This window comes from Pinus tabuliformis, chromosome 9, assembly GCF_031772625.1.
Source record: "Pinus tabuliformis cultivar Carrire ecotype Pingquan chromosome 9, CPIR1, whole genome shotgun sequence".
Lineage (NCBI taxonomy): Eukaryota > Viridiplantae > Streptophyta > Pinopsida > Pinales > Pinaceae > Pinus > Pinus tabuliformis.
The window spans coordinates 1305476705-1305494807 of record NC_142307.1 but is presented as its reverse complement, the minus strand read 5'-3'; the positions used below and the strand labels follow the sequence as shown (position 1 = coordinate 1305494807).

The window sequence follows — 18103 nt, the reverse complement described above, 5'->3', positions numbered from 1 at the left end:
TTATTGGGAGTCTCGCTGCATAAATGGATTGGTGCTCTTGATTAAATACAAATTCCATACACTAGTACATGACAAAATTGAATGGAAACATTGCAATCCTCCCAATCTTGAAATCTTGAAAAACTGATAAGTTTGTTGGATTTTGAGTGAGATCTAAAATTCTACTTTCTCCATATGCAATCCAATGAAGGTCAAGACCACTCTCAAACAACTTGAGTCATTTCATGATAATGTTAAAAATTTAAGTAAAATGATGAAAATGAAAGATAAAGGAAAATGTCACTTTTACTTTAAGAATTTAACATTACCATGAACTGCATATCAATACTAAGGCCATAGGCTTCAATATTACGCCACCCCACTCAAAAATTCTTGTTTCCAGTCTTCAATGGCTCCCTCTATCGCTCTCGAATTGGTAGGAAGCGATTTTTTTTATGGATTGCGCTCTCGGGGTCACTCACGCTCAAAGTGCCCTTCGGGAGCGGATTTGGGGGGGGGGGGGGGCGCACTCCCCCACAACCTTGGGCTATAGAATTGTTGTACAACCATTGTTTGGAACTCATGCTCCAATGCCAATGAACCATAAACTCACAATTATAGATTTACTCAAGTTATTTGAGAATTGATAAAAATATATATAAAAGGCGGGGGGGGGGTTGTTTTCCATTATTTTAAAGGTTTTGATTCTTCTTGTTTTTCCTATATGGCTTTGAAGATGGCATTTATGTTTGTACATGGTAGATAGGATATTTTGTAAAAAAAATGGCACAAAGTTTTTGTGCCGAGCGGCACTCTCCAACCCAATATGGTAGAGATGTTGTAATGTCCTATCTTGTTTAACATTTTGACTCTGTCAAATTACATAAAAATAAAAATAAAAATAAAAATAAAAATAAAATAAATAAACTAAACAAATAATGAAAGTAAAATTGTTAATTTAGTGTTGGCAGTTTTTGTACTCTAGATTTTGAGTAAAATGTTTTAAAATATAATATTTTTATATCAAAATATTAAATATAATATGATATATTTTTTTAATAGAATTAAAATATGGTAGAGATATGTAATTTAATGTAATGTAAACATTTTAACTCCGTGAAAATAAAATAAAAATAACAAAGTAACAAAATAAAATAACCCTACAAAAATTAAACAATAAAAAATAAATAAAAATAACCCAAGGTATTAACCCATGGTATTCATGTGGAATATAACCTATTTAAGTGGTAAATTAAACTGACCTAGATCCATCTTAATTTGATGTTAAATTTGGATACATAATTACCTGTACAACATGATGACGTTGAATCCATGTACCCTGTAAAGGTAAAACGTTTTTATGGATATGTTCCCGTTGGGCATTTGTATGGATCTGTTCGATGGCCCTGAGCCCTCATAGAAACACCCATTTCGCCTAATTAAATATTGTCCAATTATCTAAGATAAATATCTGACAACGAAGATATTTTCTATAAATAAAACAAAATAATGAAGCCATTAAATTACCTTTTGCAATACCCTAAACTAAGGTTGACCTTGCACAGCAACAAAAGTGTTTATAGAAAACATTGTTTATATTAGTGAGTCGTGATAAAATTGTATTTTTATCTGATAAAACTAGTAAGAAAAATATATACAAGTCGAATTTCAATTTTATAGCAGAATACTCAATGGGTGAATTTGGGAAAATTCGGAATGGAAATTATAATAAAAAGGTCCAACCAAATTAGAAGTTAACAAAGTTCAAAATCCTGTTCATCCACAGTTCCTTTTGCTTCAAATCAAATAATGCAACCAGTCCGACGCTGAAGAATAGGAGCGCGGACTTTTCTATGTTTAAATGGTTTCTGTTAAAACTGTTAGAACATTCTCGACTTCCTCATTCATATTTTCTTTACATGGTTTGGATTTCTTAACACTCACTTTGCTTCTTGGCTCTTTTTTGGCATCGGTTTCTTTATTTTTCATGTGCGAGTTATTTTCTTCCAACTAGTTGGAGTTTCATTTGGTTATTATTATGATAATAATATTTATTTGATTCTTAAGGGTGTCAAAATAATCAAATTTATCTTATATAGATAAATATATATCATATCTTAACTCTGGATCTATCAAGCACCTAGAGGGATCAAATCTCTCAAGGTGCATCCTTTTCTTAAGTTTTGCAACAAAAAAGGAGGTTTGCACCTTGAGAGATTTGATCCCTCTTGGCACTTGATAGATCTAGAGTTAAGATAGATCTAGGCTGGTTTTAGCTGTGAAGATTTTTTGGACTTATTTTGATAACTCTAGTTTAACTCATATATTTTGCTTGACAGGTCAGTTCATATGTGGAAATAAGAAATTATTTTGATAACTCTAGTTTAACTCAAATATTTTGATTGACAGGTCAGTTCATATGTGGAAATAAGAAATGCGATGAGAGGGAAGGCCTGTCCAGTTACGAGGCATGTCTTTGAACTATTATATGGTTACATGTATGTTACTATGGCATTATAGATTGACATGATTCTCTTATCTCTATTTCTGTTACCTTTTTTCCCTCCCTAAGAGACATTGAAATTCACTTTGCTATTGCATTTATTTTTGTTCCAGTGGGTTATTAGGAGTAATAATGAAGGGGATTCTCCTACAGGACAACAATGAAATAACAAGAAATGCCATTTTAAGGCAAATGTACAGAGAGACAATGAAGAGCTGCTACATGAAAACACATGAAATAACAAAGAGTGATTCATCATAAAAATTGAAGTAAATATAGTGCGTCTTAAAAGAAAACATTCCATTCATCCATCTATAGGACAAAAATAGGAGTGGAATAGCAACTATATCTCATTATCAAAGTAAAGGCAAGAGCGACACTTACATGTCTCTATGAAATCATAGCATATCCAAACACAAGGCTTCAAAGAATATGACTCTCAAACTACTAAAAAGAGTGGGTTTATGATATCCTTCTTTTCTAAGGTGCATATGATAAAGTGCATAAATCCGCAGTCTAATATTACATGACATGATTATCAGCTTAATTATGTTTAGCTAATTACGTTTAGCTGATCAAGCGGATGCCCTTCAACACTAAAAAGGAAGAAAGGGAGAAAAGAAAAGAAAATGCTGAAGACAATAAGTTGCCACTGAGAAAGTGACAGGAATTAAGACTGCTGAATCGAAGGTGTTGCTAGTGCTGGACATTTGCATTCTCAGAAAGCTCTTGTGCTGGACCATGGTGCGGGTAACAATTACTCAATTGAATGCTTGGGTGTTGAATGCGGAGTGATTGCATGGGTGTGCTGGGGGTTTTTCTGATTACATAGACTGCAATTTATCATCCCCATGGTAGCATGAATGGGTTACTTTACTACCGAGCAGACAGAGTAATAACAGCAGCAAAATTATTGGGCTTAAATGGGATCTGAGGGTTTTGATTATAATTTTTCACTGCGTTAAGACCTTTTTTGCTGCTGTCCTCTAGGCTGAAGAGGGGCTGCAGAAGTGTCTCCTTGCTGATTTATTTCAATTTTAATTACCTTATTGCGCAAACTTTGCAGTACACTTGCAAAAATATCAAGCTATATAGGCATATGGTCAAGGTCATCCTCATGAGGTTCTAAATTGGCAGGATCCACCATGGCTTTTCCCTTATAGTATTGTGACTGTGCAGATTCAGGGGCTTCTTTCTTCCTTGCTGCATTGAAATTGCTCTCTACATGCACCCTTATTTTCATGAAGTAGGCCAGCATAAACCTTAATCACTATGTCTCTTTTAATCTTACAAATTGGCATGCACAGACCAACCCCGAACTTGATCTTGATGCGTCTCCATGTTGTTTATAAGTCTCTGCTTAAGTTCTTGAACATTTGCATCATGCCTCATGCCTTCTCAAAAGGGTAAGCTACTGGATTAACCTAATGGGGTCTTTCATTAACCTCTCCTACTCAGGAAGGTAACAATAGTACATGTTCAAAGCCCCAAATTTGGAAGGGAAACCACTATGAAGTTCTCATCTCTGCCCTTGATTAACAAGCTTATTTACTCAATTGCACTAATGAATCATTGTATTAGAAGGTGAAGAGATGCATTGGATCTTGTACAGGATTGCAAGTGGGTTTTCATCTTGGATTTGGCCTCCCAATACGGGATTCAAGCCCTCCAGAGGATCACAATGGCATTTGTAGGGTGAACGTTGAGAGCCATGGGCCTCCATCCATGCAGAGCATTGATTGCCACACCATGGGCTTCTTTAGCACCACCATTTGCTTGCTTGTGCCCCAGTTATTCAGAGATGATGATGCATTTGGAGCACATTGCCCTAGCCGGATACACATTGCACTTGACACTTGGCAGCTGTTCCATGGCCCAAAGGAGGTTATGCCTTTTCTAGGGAGACATGGGAGGGCATGTGTCGTCTTCTAGCCTTCATTGATTGAGCATCGACTTGATCTCGAGCCACTTGGAGACCCACAATGCCCAAATAAGGGTTTGGAGATGTTTTGCAGCATAAGGAGGGTACCACCCTCTTCATCATGATTATTGAAGCTCTCTCTCACCTTTTTAGCACACAAGGCCTCAACGCTGCCCCTCTAGACGTCCACACATGCATGATGTCAACCTTGCGTGGACCTAGGAGGGAAATTTTATTTGATTTTTGAGTTATCGTGGCTGACTTGTAACCATGGGTGGGTTACTTAGCATATTAGGCATGTAAAGGGGGCTTCCTTCATGTGTTATCTGAACTGCTTGGTCTTGTATAAATTGGAGAGGCTCTCTCCCATTTGAAACCATCATCGCTTGGATTTTTGGCCTAGGAAAAGAATTTGGACCTGCAATTTGTGGAGTGTTTTGGATATTTTTGAATGAATTTTGATGTTTGGATAATTTCGCTATACTTTTGGAGCTTCTAATTGGCATTCTTATGGATGGCTATTTTCTTCACTATCTTGTAAGTGCTATTTGATGATAAATTTCTGAATTTTGTAATGTCTAATGCATGGAATATTATCTCATGGTTATTTAATGTGCCCTAGCTACTGAAAATATTGTTCAAAGATTGTAACTATTAAGAAATTTTTCATGTGTTACTCATATAGAGTGATTGAATGAATGTTCCTAGGGGAATTAATGCATTTTATTCCTTGAAACTCCATTGACAAGTGTCTAAAGAAGTATAAATATCTAAAGGGTAGCGAAAGCCTATATCTTTAGGTCTCCTTGAAGAGCGAAGTGTCTATATTGAAATCTTTCATGAATCTGATCTCCTAATGGCCAGGCACTAGTCTTGAATCCTTGATGATCACCTGCAACTCGAAAATATCTTTCTTTTTCACCTCTATTTTTCACCCCTTTAAGGATAGGGAGGGCCCCAAGGGCTTGGTGTGAAATCCTTTATAGGGAGGCATTTTGAATTTCACTTGGATTCCTCTAGGGATCCTCAAGTTTTGGTGGAATTCCCACTGTGGAATCTCTATATATTTGATGCCCTAGCCATCACATCAAGAGGGAACCTTAGAAGCTAATCCTTCAACTTGGGGATTCTTTGAAAGGAATTTTTTTAGTACTTGTTGAATTAAATCATTCAATGCCTTTTCTCTTATCTACCTTGACCTTGGATGCACTCATATCTCGTTGTATGTCTCAATCCTAGGTCTCATGTAACCATCTTTCAAAGGGGTTTTTCATTGAAGGTCTTACTAGCTTCTAAGAAAGCTCATACTTTTGTTGAACCCTTTCATTGAACGAGCCACCTTCCTTCACTTCAAGCCTATCATAGATACACATCTATCACAAATGAGTTATACTGGGACTCCTCCCATCGGTGAAAATCCAAGAAGAGAAGGGGACTTAGGCTGTGGTGACAGTGGGCCTCTATTGCATAGTGTTGTTGTGCCCTCTAGATTTGCCTCTTTACAAGGTCTGCTAGTTTGTGCAGCAACAAGACTTGAACCCCATCATTCTGAATCACATGCCCTAAATAGAGCATCTCTGTCATGCCAAACTCACACTTTGATTCTTTTGCATATAGTTCCTGCTCCTCCAAAAGCCCCTATACCTCGTTCAACTGCATTAGATGATCCTCCCAAGTCTTGTTGTAGACCAGTATATCATCAAAGAAAACCAGCAAGTACTTCCACAACTATTTATTGAACACATGGTTCATGCATGACTAGAAAGTTGCAGGCGTATTGGTTAGCCCAAATGGCATAATTAGGAACTTGTAGTGCCCATAGTGGACCTGAAAGCTGTCTTCGAAGTATCCTGCTCCCAAACTCGAATCTGATGGTAGCTTGAACAAAGATCAATCTTCGAAAAATATTTGGCTCCCCTCAGTTCATCCATCAACTCGTCTATCCTGGGGATAGGATACCAATTTTTGATTGTTCTCTTGTTAAGAACCTGATAGTCAATACACATTCGCAAGGTACCGTCCTTCTTCTTGGCCATGACCACTGAAGAAGCGAAAGGATTGGAACTAGGCTGAATGTGACCCAACCTCAACAACTCCTTAATGGCCTTCTCAATCTCGTCTTTGTAAACCTTGGGATGTCAATAGGGGCTACTAATGATCGCCTGTACACCCTCCAATTCTATAACATGCTCAAAACCTCTGTTTGGTGGTATACTTGGAGGAATGTCAGAAAAAACCTTCTAGTGTTTATAGAGAAAATACCTAATTTTCGTTGGGATGTTGTCATAGCTGATCCGGTTGGCTGCTGTCTGCAATAAAGCATTCAACCGCTCATTGAATATCACCTTGCCTCAACACTGGTTCCATGCTGTTAGATGATACTATCTTTAGTGGACACTGATGCATGACCCTCAAAACTACCTTTCTGCCGTCCATTGGATCTTTGAATTCCAATTTCCATCTCCATGTTCCGCTGATTCGTAGTATACTTCTCAATGTAGTAGATTCACTGAACTCCTAACACCACATTGGTGTCTGGCATTTCCACCATGAAGAAATCATCAGTCATTGTGTAATTCCCTAAGGTTAGCTGCAATTTGGGGATGTATCTAGTGCAGTTCATCTGATGGACACTTGGTACTAGTGTTGCACGAAGCGCCCCCCCCCCCGGTTCCAAGCCCCGAAGCGCGTCCCGTACGGAAGCGCCTAGGAAGCTTGGCCGGAAGCGCGCTTCCGGATTTTTTAGCCGCTTCCTGGAAATTTGGAAGCGCCGGCGCTTCCGAAGCGCCGAAGCGCGCTTCGTACGGCGCTTCCCAGATGCTTCCCAGGCGCTTCCCAGACGCTTCCCAGACGCTTCCGTACGCTTCTAGAAAAGCTTCCGGAAAAGCATTTAGAAAATCGTTTTTTTTTTCAATTTTTTTTTAAATTTTAGGTGAGTTTGCTTGTTGGGGGTGGGTCCACCTTGGGTTAGGGTGACAAATGAAAGCAAAAAAATATATAAATATAGCAGATGCTCCCTCATGGTAATGTTAAATTCTTAAAGTAAAAGTGACATTCTCCTTTATTTTTCATTTTCATCCTTTTACTTAAATTTTTAACATTACCATGAAATGACTCAGAATGTTTGAGAGTGGTTCCAGCCTCATTGGACTTCATATGGAGAAAATAGAATTTCATATCCTATTCAAAATTCAGCAGACTTAACAGTTTTCAGGTATTCAGGATCAATGGGATTGTGGCATTTCATTAGATTATATCAAGTATGAAGGTATGCGATTAGCATTTAATCAAGAGAACCAAGCCCTATATGTACCCTGGTGTTGGTGGTGTTAATTGTTGAACTCCTTTGTCACGCGGCACGCCCTTAGCAAAAAATTACCTTTCAATCAAGTCAAAATCATCGATCAAACATGTTAAGCTTTTTCTACCATATTTTAAGTCTTGAATTAGGTAGTTTGATCAAAATTGGGCAATGTTGACTAATATCCCTAGACAATCGAGGTAGAGGCAAAGGCTAGACAAGAGGAGAAGAATCTAGATTCTAGATCATTAATGTACAATGGATGTTATATCTATCTTGATTTATGCAAAAATATGCATGTTTTCATGTCTTCTACAATTAATTTGGTATTTGGGATGTTTGTTTTGAGTATAAATGCAAAAAAATAAAAAAAATATATATATATATATATAGCAGACGCTTCCGCGGACGCTTCGCTTCCTAGATTTTTGGAAAATGACGCTTCGGCGTCCCCGCTTCCAAAAAACGCTTCCGCTTCGCTCCCGCTTCGTGCAACATTGCTTGGTACAACTACCAAAAATCCATTGAACTCCTCTATAGGAATCCCTCTCCAATCAACCATGGCTACATCTATGAAGATGTGGGAAGCCCGACCATCGATCAACACTGTCACCTTGTTGAAATTTGGCAGCTCAGGGAAAAATTCCCTCTTTTGGGAAGCCCTCCTCACCCTTTGGAGACCCTACTATCTCTTGGAAGAATTTAATTTGCACAAGGAAAGAATATTATTTTTAATGTGGAACCAGAACTACACAAAAAGTACAATTCGGCCTAGGCAAGGAAATTCGACCTCATCAACCAGATATAAATACACCTAATGTGACATCACCTAGAGGCATCACATCACACATCATTTCTTCCTTGGATGGTTCGATCTAGTCTGAAAATTACAGGTCCAAGTTCACACACGCGAAGGAGAGAGAAGGAAATATGATTTGACTGTGTTGACTTTTCTGTTTTGGCATCTTTGACCAACGTTGACTTTGGAGGGTTTGACTTGGGGTTTTAGATCTGTTCTTGAATGCTAAATTTAGGAGAGAGAAGGCCAAAATTTTCTGGGCACTTTGACCATATTTGACTATAGGCAAGAGGCAACTTTGACTGTGGGGTTGACTTTGACGTTGACTGATTTATGATGAAGATTTTGTGATTGTTTTGACCGAGTTTGACTAAGGGAAGGATGCCGCATTCTTTGACTAGTTCGTCGAACTCAATGAAGTTGATTTGACCGCTGACCAAGGATTGGTTAGGGCTTCTTTGACTACTGTTGACTTTGACTGAAAATTGCAGAATTGTAGTTCAATCAAATTTGATATTCATGTTCAAAATTGATTGGATATTGGTTGGTTGGTCAATGCTTTGACCTTTGGCTCATTGTTGATGTACTTGGACTATGTATCTCTCTGTTGAACATTTGATGACAATCTAATAGAAGAAGAATTTGGAAAGGGTTTTCCCCCTTGTGGGGTTTTTCCCTGGTCTTTGACCAAATCTCTATGTCTCTATTGTTCTTGGTTGTCTTCTATTATGCATATGGTTTTATGTTCTATCTTGAAAATATTTTGGATAAATGATAATTGATTGCTATTGGAAGAAGAATTGTTATAAATGATTGTTGCAACATAGAACATTAAAAAATTAACACACCTTGTGTCCTTCCAAAACCCCTTTAACTCTGAAAGTATGATACCTGGGGAATCTTGACATGGATGCAATAATAGGGGTCTTGCTCCTAGCCTGTGATGTCTCACTCCCAACTGTCTGATGTATTTGTCCCTATACCTGCTCTAGTGCTGGCTCCTCATCATCATCATCACTATCACTCTCTGAATACACCTCAATATAATGGGCCTTTCCCACCTTATCCTTTCTTGCACACTTGTGCCCTAGTGCCCAAGGCTCCTGATAGCTGAAACAAAGCTTCTTCTTTCTCAGCTCCTTCCGAGTTTCCTCATCCATTTTTGATTTCTCGGTGCCCTCCCTCTAAAAAGGTTTGACTTCTTTGCTCTTCTAGGGAAAGGAAGGCTTAGGAGGGAATCTGCTCTTAGGAACAACATCTTGCATGTCCCTGGCTCTGTTAATTGCCGCACGAAGAGTGGCCGGTTCAAATCCTTTGACCCAACCACGTAGAGGTTCAGACAACCCCTCCACAAATAGCATCACCAATCTAGCCTCCGAGATATCTGTGACCATAATTGCTAGTCTCTGAAACTCTGAAATGTAGGCCTCTGGGCTGTTTTCCTGAGCTGGGCTTGCTCCGTGAAATGAAGCTCCGTGTCCTTCCTGTCAAATTGCTCTATGAGCCTCTGAGTGAACTTAGTGTATGAGGTGATGTTGTTGTGACCCATTGTCACCAACCCATGGTACCACCACTCATGGGCTTCACCATCCAAGTGTAATGTGGCTAGCTTAATGGCCTCCTCCTTCGTCATCTGATGCAACTGAAAATATGTGTCTAGCTTTTGTACCCATGACCGAGCTGAGCATTTAGATGACCCGTCAAAGCAAGGAATGGTCACCTTCCCCAATGTCTTTTGCAGCTTGTGACTCTGCCTCAAAGCCTTCTGAACTGTCTTAGGTTTTCTTTTTTAATTGGAGGTGGCAGAAGTCAGTGAAACTCATAACAGCTTGGAACTCATGTCCCAATGCTCTATACTCCAAATAATCTGCATAAGGAATCCCCTGACTTGTTTGCTCTGCTACCTCATGTACGAACTGAGGCATGTTGGGTCTAGGTGCTCAGCTATATGAGCATGAATGGTTCCACATAGGAGTACGTGCATGGCTGCCCTTTGCACTGTTAGACCCTTCCCCATTAACAAGTTCCTTCTCGACGAAAGTCCCTTTGTTTGCTAGCTTGCTCATCAAATCTACCATCTCCTTTTGGCCCTTAGCGGAATAATTTAGAGCACTAAGCAAACTATTAAATGCTTGGGTTTCCTTATCCCCCATGTCTGGCTCCTCTCTTTCAGGTGATTTTTCTACCTGTTTTCCCTTCCTAGGGGTCTCTACTTCCTCTCTTCTCTTCTTTGGAGACTCCTCTTCTTCCCAAATACGAGTGAGTTCTCTGATTTGAAGGCTCCTATAGGTCACCCCACTGAAATGATTGTCTTCTGAACTAATGAATCACTGATAATTCTGCCCTTAGACTCCACAACTGTCCAATAACATGCTCTGATACCACTGTAAGATTCCCTCTTGGAATTCGCACAAAAATATCACTAAGTTTTACGAGTTTTAATGTGTTTCTTCATTGAGAGATTTCATCAAATACTTGGTTGGCACACTGCTGTAGGTGTAGTTTGCATTTATTTAACTTAAATAACATACACAATGGTCATTTCACATCATGAGAATACTCCTAACAACGAAGACTGATTTATAACACACTCAAAATATATGTATTCAATGTTTATATAACAGTAAATACACTTCAAACGGTACTTTAAAATATCAGTGAATAAGGGAACAATCTCAGAGAATGACAACTGCACTAATGCACATTTATGGCATCCTGTAACAACCACTTTTTCCTCTTTGAAACAACCCAGAATTACATATAAAGATTCAAAAATACTCAACCATTCTATTAAATATATATAAATGAGTTTGCAAGCTTAGAAATGATACAAGAAACCTGGAATGAAACCCATGATCACTCCACTAGAAATCTGAGACGAATATGGACAGATTTGACCCCAGTAACTCATCTTTATATCAGCTTCTCAATAGGCAACGAACAAGGAAAAACTTCAGCCCATGCACAGGAGAATGTGACTGATTTTTTTTGGCATTTCCAGTAGTCTTTGGCCCACAAAAGACTAGCAGAGTCTGTCCCTCCAATATACCGTCTTGTCCCACAGAGAAATAGAGGAATCGGCCCCTCTTTGAGAATATTAGACGCTGCCACTTATTCATTGAAATACCCAACTCGTGGGTTAGTAACTCAGTTCAGATTTAAAGAGGATTTTGACCCAGTAAGAAGCCAACCAACATGTCCAGTTATAAACGAAACTTGTCCCTCTTTGGTCACTTATATTTTTGGCCCCTTGGTAACAAAGAAGATGGTCTCTTTAGCTCATGAAACTCAGCCTCTTTCTTTGGCAACTTATCTTAATAATTTTGCTTGGCAGCTCCACCTAAAAGGAATTCATGAAATGCACAAAATCAGAAGATAAAATCAACTTATAAAACCTTGTACCTTCACTTTCTTCTGCAAATCTTCTTCTCCTTGGTACCGCAATGGTGAAATCTGAGTGATTTCAGTCTTTGCACCAACTAGGGTGTATAGTTTCAACACCAGAGCTTGCAATGACGGCTAAGGTTTCTCAAACCCCAAAGCTTCTCTCCAAAACTTATCCTCTTCAAGTCGGCCTACAACGATGGAAGAACTTGCTAGAAGAAGTCGGCCTAACCACTAGTGATCATGTCGGTCTAAAGGACATGTGTTGAGGTGTATATATAGCCACACTCGGCCTCACTTAGAGGCAAGCAACTCGACAAGCTATTCGATCAAGAAGAAGTGCGAAGAAGAGCCCAGCAGCAAAAGTGCGAAGAAGGATAGCAAAGGAGGTTTCTTCTGGGTATAATGAAGGAGGTTTCTTCTAGGTACAACGAAGGAGACTTTCTTATGGGGCCAGGGAAGAAGGGTTATTTTTGGGGATTGTGAAGGAAGGATTCTTTTGGGGTTAGCGAAGAAAGGGTTCTTTTGGAATACTTGTTCTGGGTGACCGAGATAGAGATCAAGACTAGAGACCGAGATTCTCTAGAGGAAGTCAGTAAGATCATAGAGACTGAGATTCTCTAGGAGAAGCCGAGAAGAAGCAGTGTGAAGGATAGAGACCAAGTTTCTCTAGAAGGAGCCAAGGAGAGCAATTCGAGATCAAGAAGAAAGTCAAGAAAAAGAAGAGGTAGAGCATCAAGGTTAGTGACAAGGTTCTTGGGAGGATACTAGAGTCAAGGGTCTTTGTCATGGTCTTGGTACTCATCAATTGAAGATCTAGAAGAAGAATTTTTGATCGGGTTTTCCTCTCAAGAGGTGAGGTTTTGGCCCTGCCTGACAAGCTTATATACTGTGTCACTTGTCTTTTATTGTGCATATTGGTAATTGTCTTGATGAAAAGAACACAATAATAACATAACGAAGAAAAGACTATAAGCTTAGAAGAAAAAGTATATCACAAGCAATTATCAAGCAGAGAAATCTTTTAACTATTCTTGCCCTAGATTTCGTCAACAACATTGTCATTTTTATCTTCAACATTTTCTTGAAAGTACAAGTTGTTTCTGCTCATATTTGATATTGTGCTATTTCTAACACTTGTAGCATTGTTGTTATTGTAACTTTGAGTATCTGTTTCTTAACAAGTCTCTAAATTTACATTTGAGCATTGATTAAGGCACTGGTCTGTTATATTTATATCTTGTATCTGCCTTATTGATCCCAATTGCATTTATCTTAATTTACATTGTTCATAAAGTCTCACACTTTCTTTAATTAATAATGAAGTTACACTAATACTAATTGCCTTGCCCTTAATCTCCTAGACTTGTGGTTTTAACAAGTTTTCCTTCATTATCATCCTTAGGGACTACCTCCGTTGACTTAGCTAGGAGAGAGTCTAAACGGAGTAAATAGGGATTTAGAGTGATAGCCCCTGTTCTGAGCATTGTGCCTTAGTTGTACACTTCAAGCGACACCAAGCCTAGGCAAAGTCACACCTATTCGACCCAGCTAGTCACTATATAAAGGTAGTTCGATCTCCTCCTCAAGGCAGCAATTCACATCTCTCTAAAGCAAGTTTCTTCTTGTCAAGCAAGCGAAGGACAGGAAGGACAGGAAGGACAAGGAGGACGAAAAGAAGGACAAAATACATATCTTTCTCTCTCTCTCTCTCTCCTGGTTTGCATATTTTTCTGAGCAGTTTTTGTTGCAGGGGCCAAAATTCCGGGTTTTTGGGCAGAACAAGGAGGCCAAAATTCGGCCTAGGGCAGATCAGAAGGCAGTGTTGTTGAATCAGATTGGAAGGCTTGACTTGGAGGGTTTGACCATAGATCTGTTGAAGGTCAGTTTGACCTAGTTGATGACTCTAGGGTCTAGGTGTTTCTCTTGTTGAACAAAAGAATTTCTCTATTGATAAAGGTTATTGGGTTTTTCCCCTTGGTAAGTTTTCCTAGGGTAAATCTTGTGCTCTCTTTATGCATTTTGATCTCTACTGTTCTATTGCTTTTTGTATGGTTGAAATTCTGAAGTATAATTGCTTAATGATATACTGGAAAAATTAAAAGAAGATCAACATCATTATAAGTAATTATCAGTTTTTTCAGAAATATTGTGCTTGTATCTATTGCATTTGAAAAATCAACATGGTTAATGGCAAAAGATTGGAATTGTTGGCAACTTTAGTGTTCTTTCTTTGCATTTTCATGTTGATGATGTCTTTTGTGTTAATTGTTTAATATTTTAATGGAAGTTTAATATTCAACAGACCTTAAGTGCTGTCATCCTTTCGTGGTGCTTTTGGCAGGTTAACTTCTCTTACCAGGAAGCAGGAGAAAGCAAGCAGGCACTAGTGAAATTGAGAGTTTGTGAATCGTATGTATATTTATTTTTTGTTTTATGATCACCATCTAAGAGTAGGTCTGATAACATCAATGCAATATATTTAGTAGTTAGATGTAAATTTGGCTTGTTTAATAGGCTTATTTATGGAATGGCATGAGCCTATATTCTACATTTGAGCTAGATTATTTTATATCTCATATTGAACAACTGGTGACAATTCGAAGATATAAAGATGCCATGAATATGCATATAAACTTGGAACAAATCAATAATCTAGTCAGGCTATTAAATGTTTATTGGAAGTTTTTGATGGAATAGATAATCTTAAGGAAAACTAATCCATTTAGTCCAGAGAAATCAGATGTGGGGATACAGAAGTGTGTATGGTAGTTGTTACCTATCAAAATTTCACATAAGCTACAATGCCCTATTAGCGAGTGCAACCCTAAAGGTAACTCAAAAGGGCTATTACTGTCACCAAAGTAGAACCCCCTCACTTTAGGCTGGCTCTCCTCCAGCACAAGCGGGGTACTCCTAGGATTAATACGACTAAAGCTATGCAAGGTAGGCTCAATTTTAAATGGAGAATAAGCCTTAGTAGAACAGATATTCAATTGGTTTAATAAGTTTATATCCTATGATTCTTGGACGATGACTAGCACCACTATTCCACTTGGGTATATAATGTGTAAGGGTCAGTAAGAGGTTTGAAACCAAATGATGGATGATGGTAAAAGTGCTGTTTTAATGTGCAGAAATTTACCTATGGATGCTAAATCAGATTGCTATTTTACTTCAAGATGGAAACACCATGTACCCTTTCAATGAAATGAAATAACAGAGGAATTAGTTGATTCAAACTGAAAAGTAGAAACAGAAAAAGCTTGAATAGATTTCTGCTCATCGAATGCTTGTCCTCAGTGACAATCTGCCCTAAACAGAAGTCTTTATTACCACAGCCTTTAGAATAGTTTCCAGCAGCATTAGATCAGCAAGATGTTGTAGCTGTGTTACCACTCAAACGAGCAGGGGACCTAAAAGGGGTTCCTAAGAGGGCAACTGCTAGGTTAAGGGCAATGGTGGAGGCTTAGCGCACTGTCACCATAGCTAAGTCTCCCTGCTCTTTACGGACTTTCACTGATGGGAGGAGTCCCGGTAGTGTAGGGATCACTTGTAAAGTATATGTCAATGGATAGGTGGAAAGTGACCCTGGAAGCCCTTTCCTAAATATGGAGTGAAGAATGCAACTTGCTTGCTCTTTAAGCAAGGGACTTGGTCTTCTAGGGGTAAGGGTGAGGATTGGAGGGTTGAGGGAGAATGAATAGGCTTATAGACGAGGTTCTCAATTCCTATAATCCATGGGAAACTTGGATTCCCAAATGGTCCTTAACAAATAATCTTTATTCAGAAGTGGGACCACACGGGGCCAAGTGGACCTAGTGTAGGGTCGGGGATGGAATGTAACAACCAATGATGTTCCTATCCTGGACAAGGTGAAAGGAAAGGACCAAACAAGAATATTTACTTCAAAATGTTGAATTGATTCTGTTGAGGTCTAGCCTTGGGGATGCCTAGGCAAAATTTGATCCTAGAGCTAGGGCTTGGGATTCCCGGACATTCCACCGTTAGAACTGCCTCAAATTTGGAGGAGAGGGAGGGGACCCACTAACGCAGTAGCTTGTAGGAGATCGAAATTTTTCCTTAGGTCAATTCTTGGGAAATTGATGCCCTAGGTGACCTAACCGGGCTAGAGCTATGGAAAAGGGGAAAAGGGTAAAAGAGGGTTAAAATGATCACCCTTTTTGAGGGATTAGTGCCTAATTCACTTGGGGATATGGAGTAAAGGATGATGATGAGTAAGAACTTTCTTTCTTCATCAAGGAGGCCCGAAAAGTCAACTTTATCCAATGTTGAGAGAAAGAAAAGAAAAGTGACCTTCAAGCATTTATACTTTAAAGAAAATGATGCAAGCTTATCGAGACAAAGAATCTCTAGGAGATTTCATTCATTTAACATTGGCCCATACATTAAATTAGCTAAAACATGCTTAATTCCACATTTAAATTATGCAACAAATAGCCCTAATTTTAGCAGTATGCAGCAACAAGAATAACAACCCCAAAATTTACTTACAACGTTATAGAATATATCCAACCAGCATTTCGTTTGCAAGACAAAACTCCAAGACAAGAAAAATAGCCCAAATCCATACGTCAAAATTCATCCATCTCCAAAAAATATCCTCCAAGGAAAAAATGCGAATTTCTCTATGATTAGAGAGATCCCAAGTCAAGTGATGATACAAATGAATGCATCTAACATCAATATGTAGCCTTCTAAGGGGTTCGAATTAGCCTATGGGCCTACATTAGCCCCTAATGATAAAATAATGTGCAAATAAAACCCCTATTGGTGACAAGCCCACCAAACTAGCTCACAAGTGTAAAAATAAGCCTCACAAGGAGCCAAATAATAAAGTGTACATGTCGTAGGGCCCTTCAAAGGCATAATAATATCCAGAAGTGCCATACTGAGGAATAAATTCCTTGGAATATGATGGACAAAGGGGTGGCCCCTTGTTCTCCAAGTAGTAGACCTATGGTGCTCCCAGTGGGTGCACATAAATGACCTCATGGGTCTCCATATGAATCGAAGATGCCTGTAGATCCTCTGCAAGGGTCCAAGTGGTGGAATGAATGCTGCCATGACATCGTACAAGTCCTGGGACACCTACTAAGAGTGTAGGGCTCCTGTGGGGGCCTGTTGGGCATAATGTACCAAGCATATCACAATCATCCCAAAAGTGGATCACTAGTAGTTTCTGAGCATTCATGAAGACCCATGGAGTGCTGTCTGCTGCTGTGGAGGTCCATGGCTCTCTATGCACACCCTACATGTGCCAATGTAGACCTCTAGGGGTTACGATCCCATATAGGGAGACCAAACCCAAATGGAAACCACCTGTAATCTTGCATAAGTTCGAATGCGTCCCTAGGGTTTCAATACAACTAGTCATTAAAATAATCGGGTAAATGAGCTTACAAATCATGGATAAAAAGTGGGCACTTCATAATGGCATGCCCTTCTGTAGTGGGCTTTGGCATGTGCTAGTGTCTTCAAGCTCCAAAGAGCCAAGTACCTTATTAGATGGTTTCAGCCCTTAAAGGGGATAGTATGTCCAAGGTACATCCCTCTAATGGGGTTGGCAAGTGACAAACAAGTGGAATGGAATAGGGAATGAGAGGGGCAATCCTAAGCCACATAGTGGGGCATAGGGGTAGCTAGATAAGGGGAAGCCCACACCTGGGTATGTAATCTGTAGGAGGGACCAATCGTGGTACATGAGTTGCCCCAACCTTGATTTTTCCACCCTTCTTTATATGCCTTTTGTCTTTTATGAATTTCTTTAATTAACTGCTTGGGGCTTGTTACCACTCAAACCAGCAGGGGACCTAAAAGGGGTTTCTAAGAGGGCAACTTCTAGGTCAAGGGCAATGGTGGAGGCTTAGCCCATTATCACCACAAAATCTCCCTGCTCTTTACGAACATTCACCGACGCGAGGAGTCCCGGTAGTGTATGGATCACTTTGTAAAGTAGATGTCAATGGATAGGTGAGAAGTGACCCTGAAAACCCTTTCCCAAGGATGGAGTGATGAATGGAACTTGCTTGCTTTTTAAGACAGGGACTTGGTCCACCCAAGGTAAGGGGTGAGGATTGGAGGGCTGAGGGAGAAAGAATAGGCTTGTATAGGAGTTTCTCAATCCCTATAATCCTTGGAAACTTGGACTCCCAAATGGTCTTTGACGAATAGTCTTTATTGAGAAGTGGGACC

General features: G+C 39.3%; 1 protein-coding gene across 3 annotated transcripts in view; it reads left to right on the top strand.

The window, feature by feature from the left end:
* Window positions 1–18103, top strand: part of LOC149153342 (folate-sensitive fragile site protein) — a 320620-nt gene that overhangs the window by 190982 nt on the left and 111535 nt on the right. For 2 of the 3 annotated variants that reach the window (XM_089439784.1, XM_089439785.1), the window contains exons 7-9: window positions 2389–2447; window positions 13641–13769; window positions 14232–14299. In XM_089439784.1, the coding sequence (XP_089295910.1) occupies window positions 2389–2447; window positions 13641–13769; window positions 14232–14299 (256 nt within the window). The remainder of the gene's footprint in view (window positions 1–2388; window positions 2448–13640; window positions 13770–14231; window positions 14300–18103) is intronic. The other variant, XM_089439786.1, reaches the window with a different exon arrangement.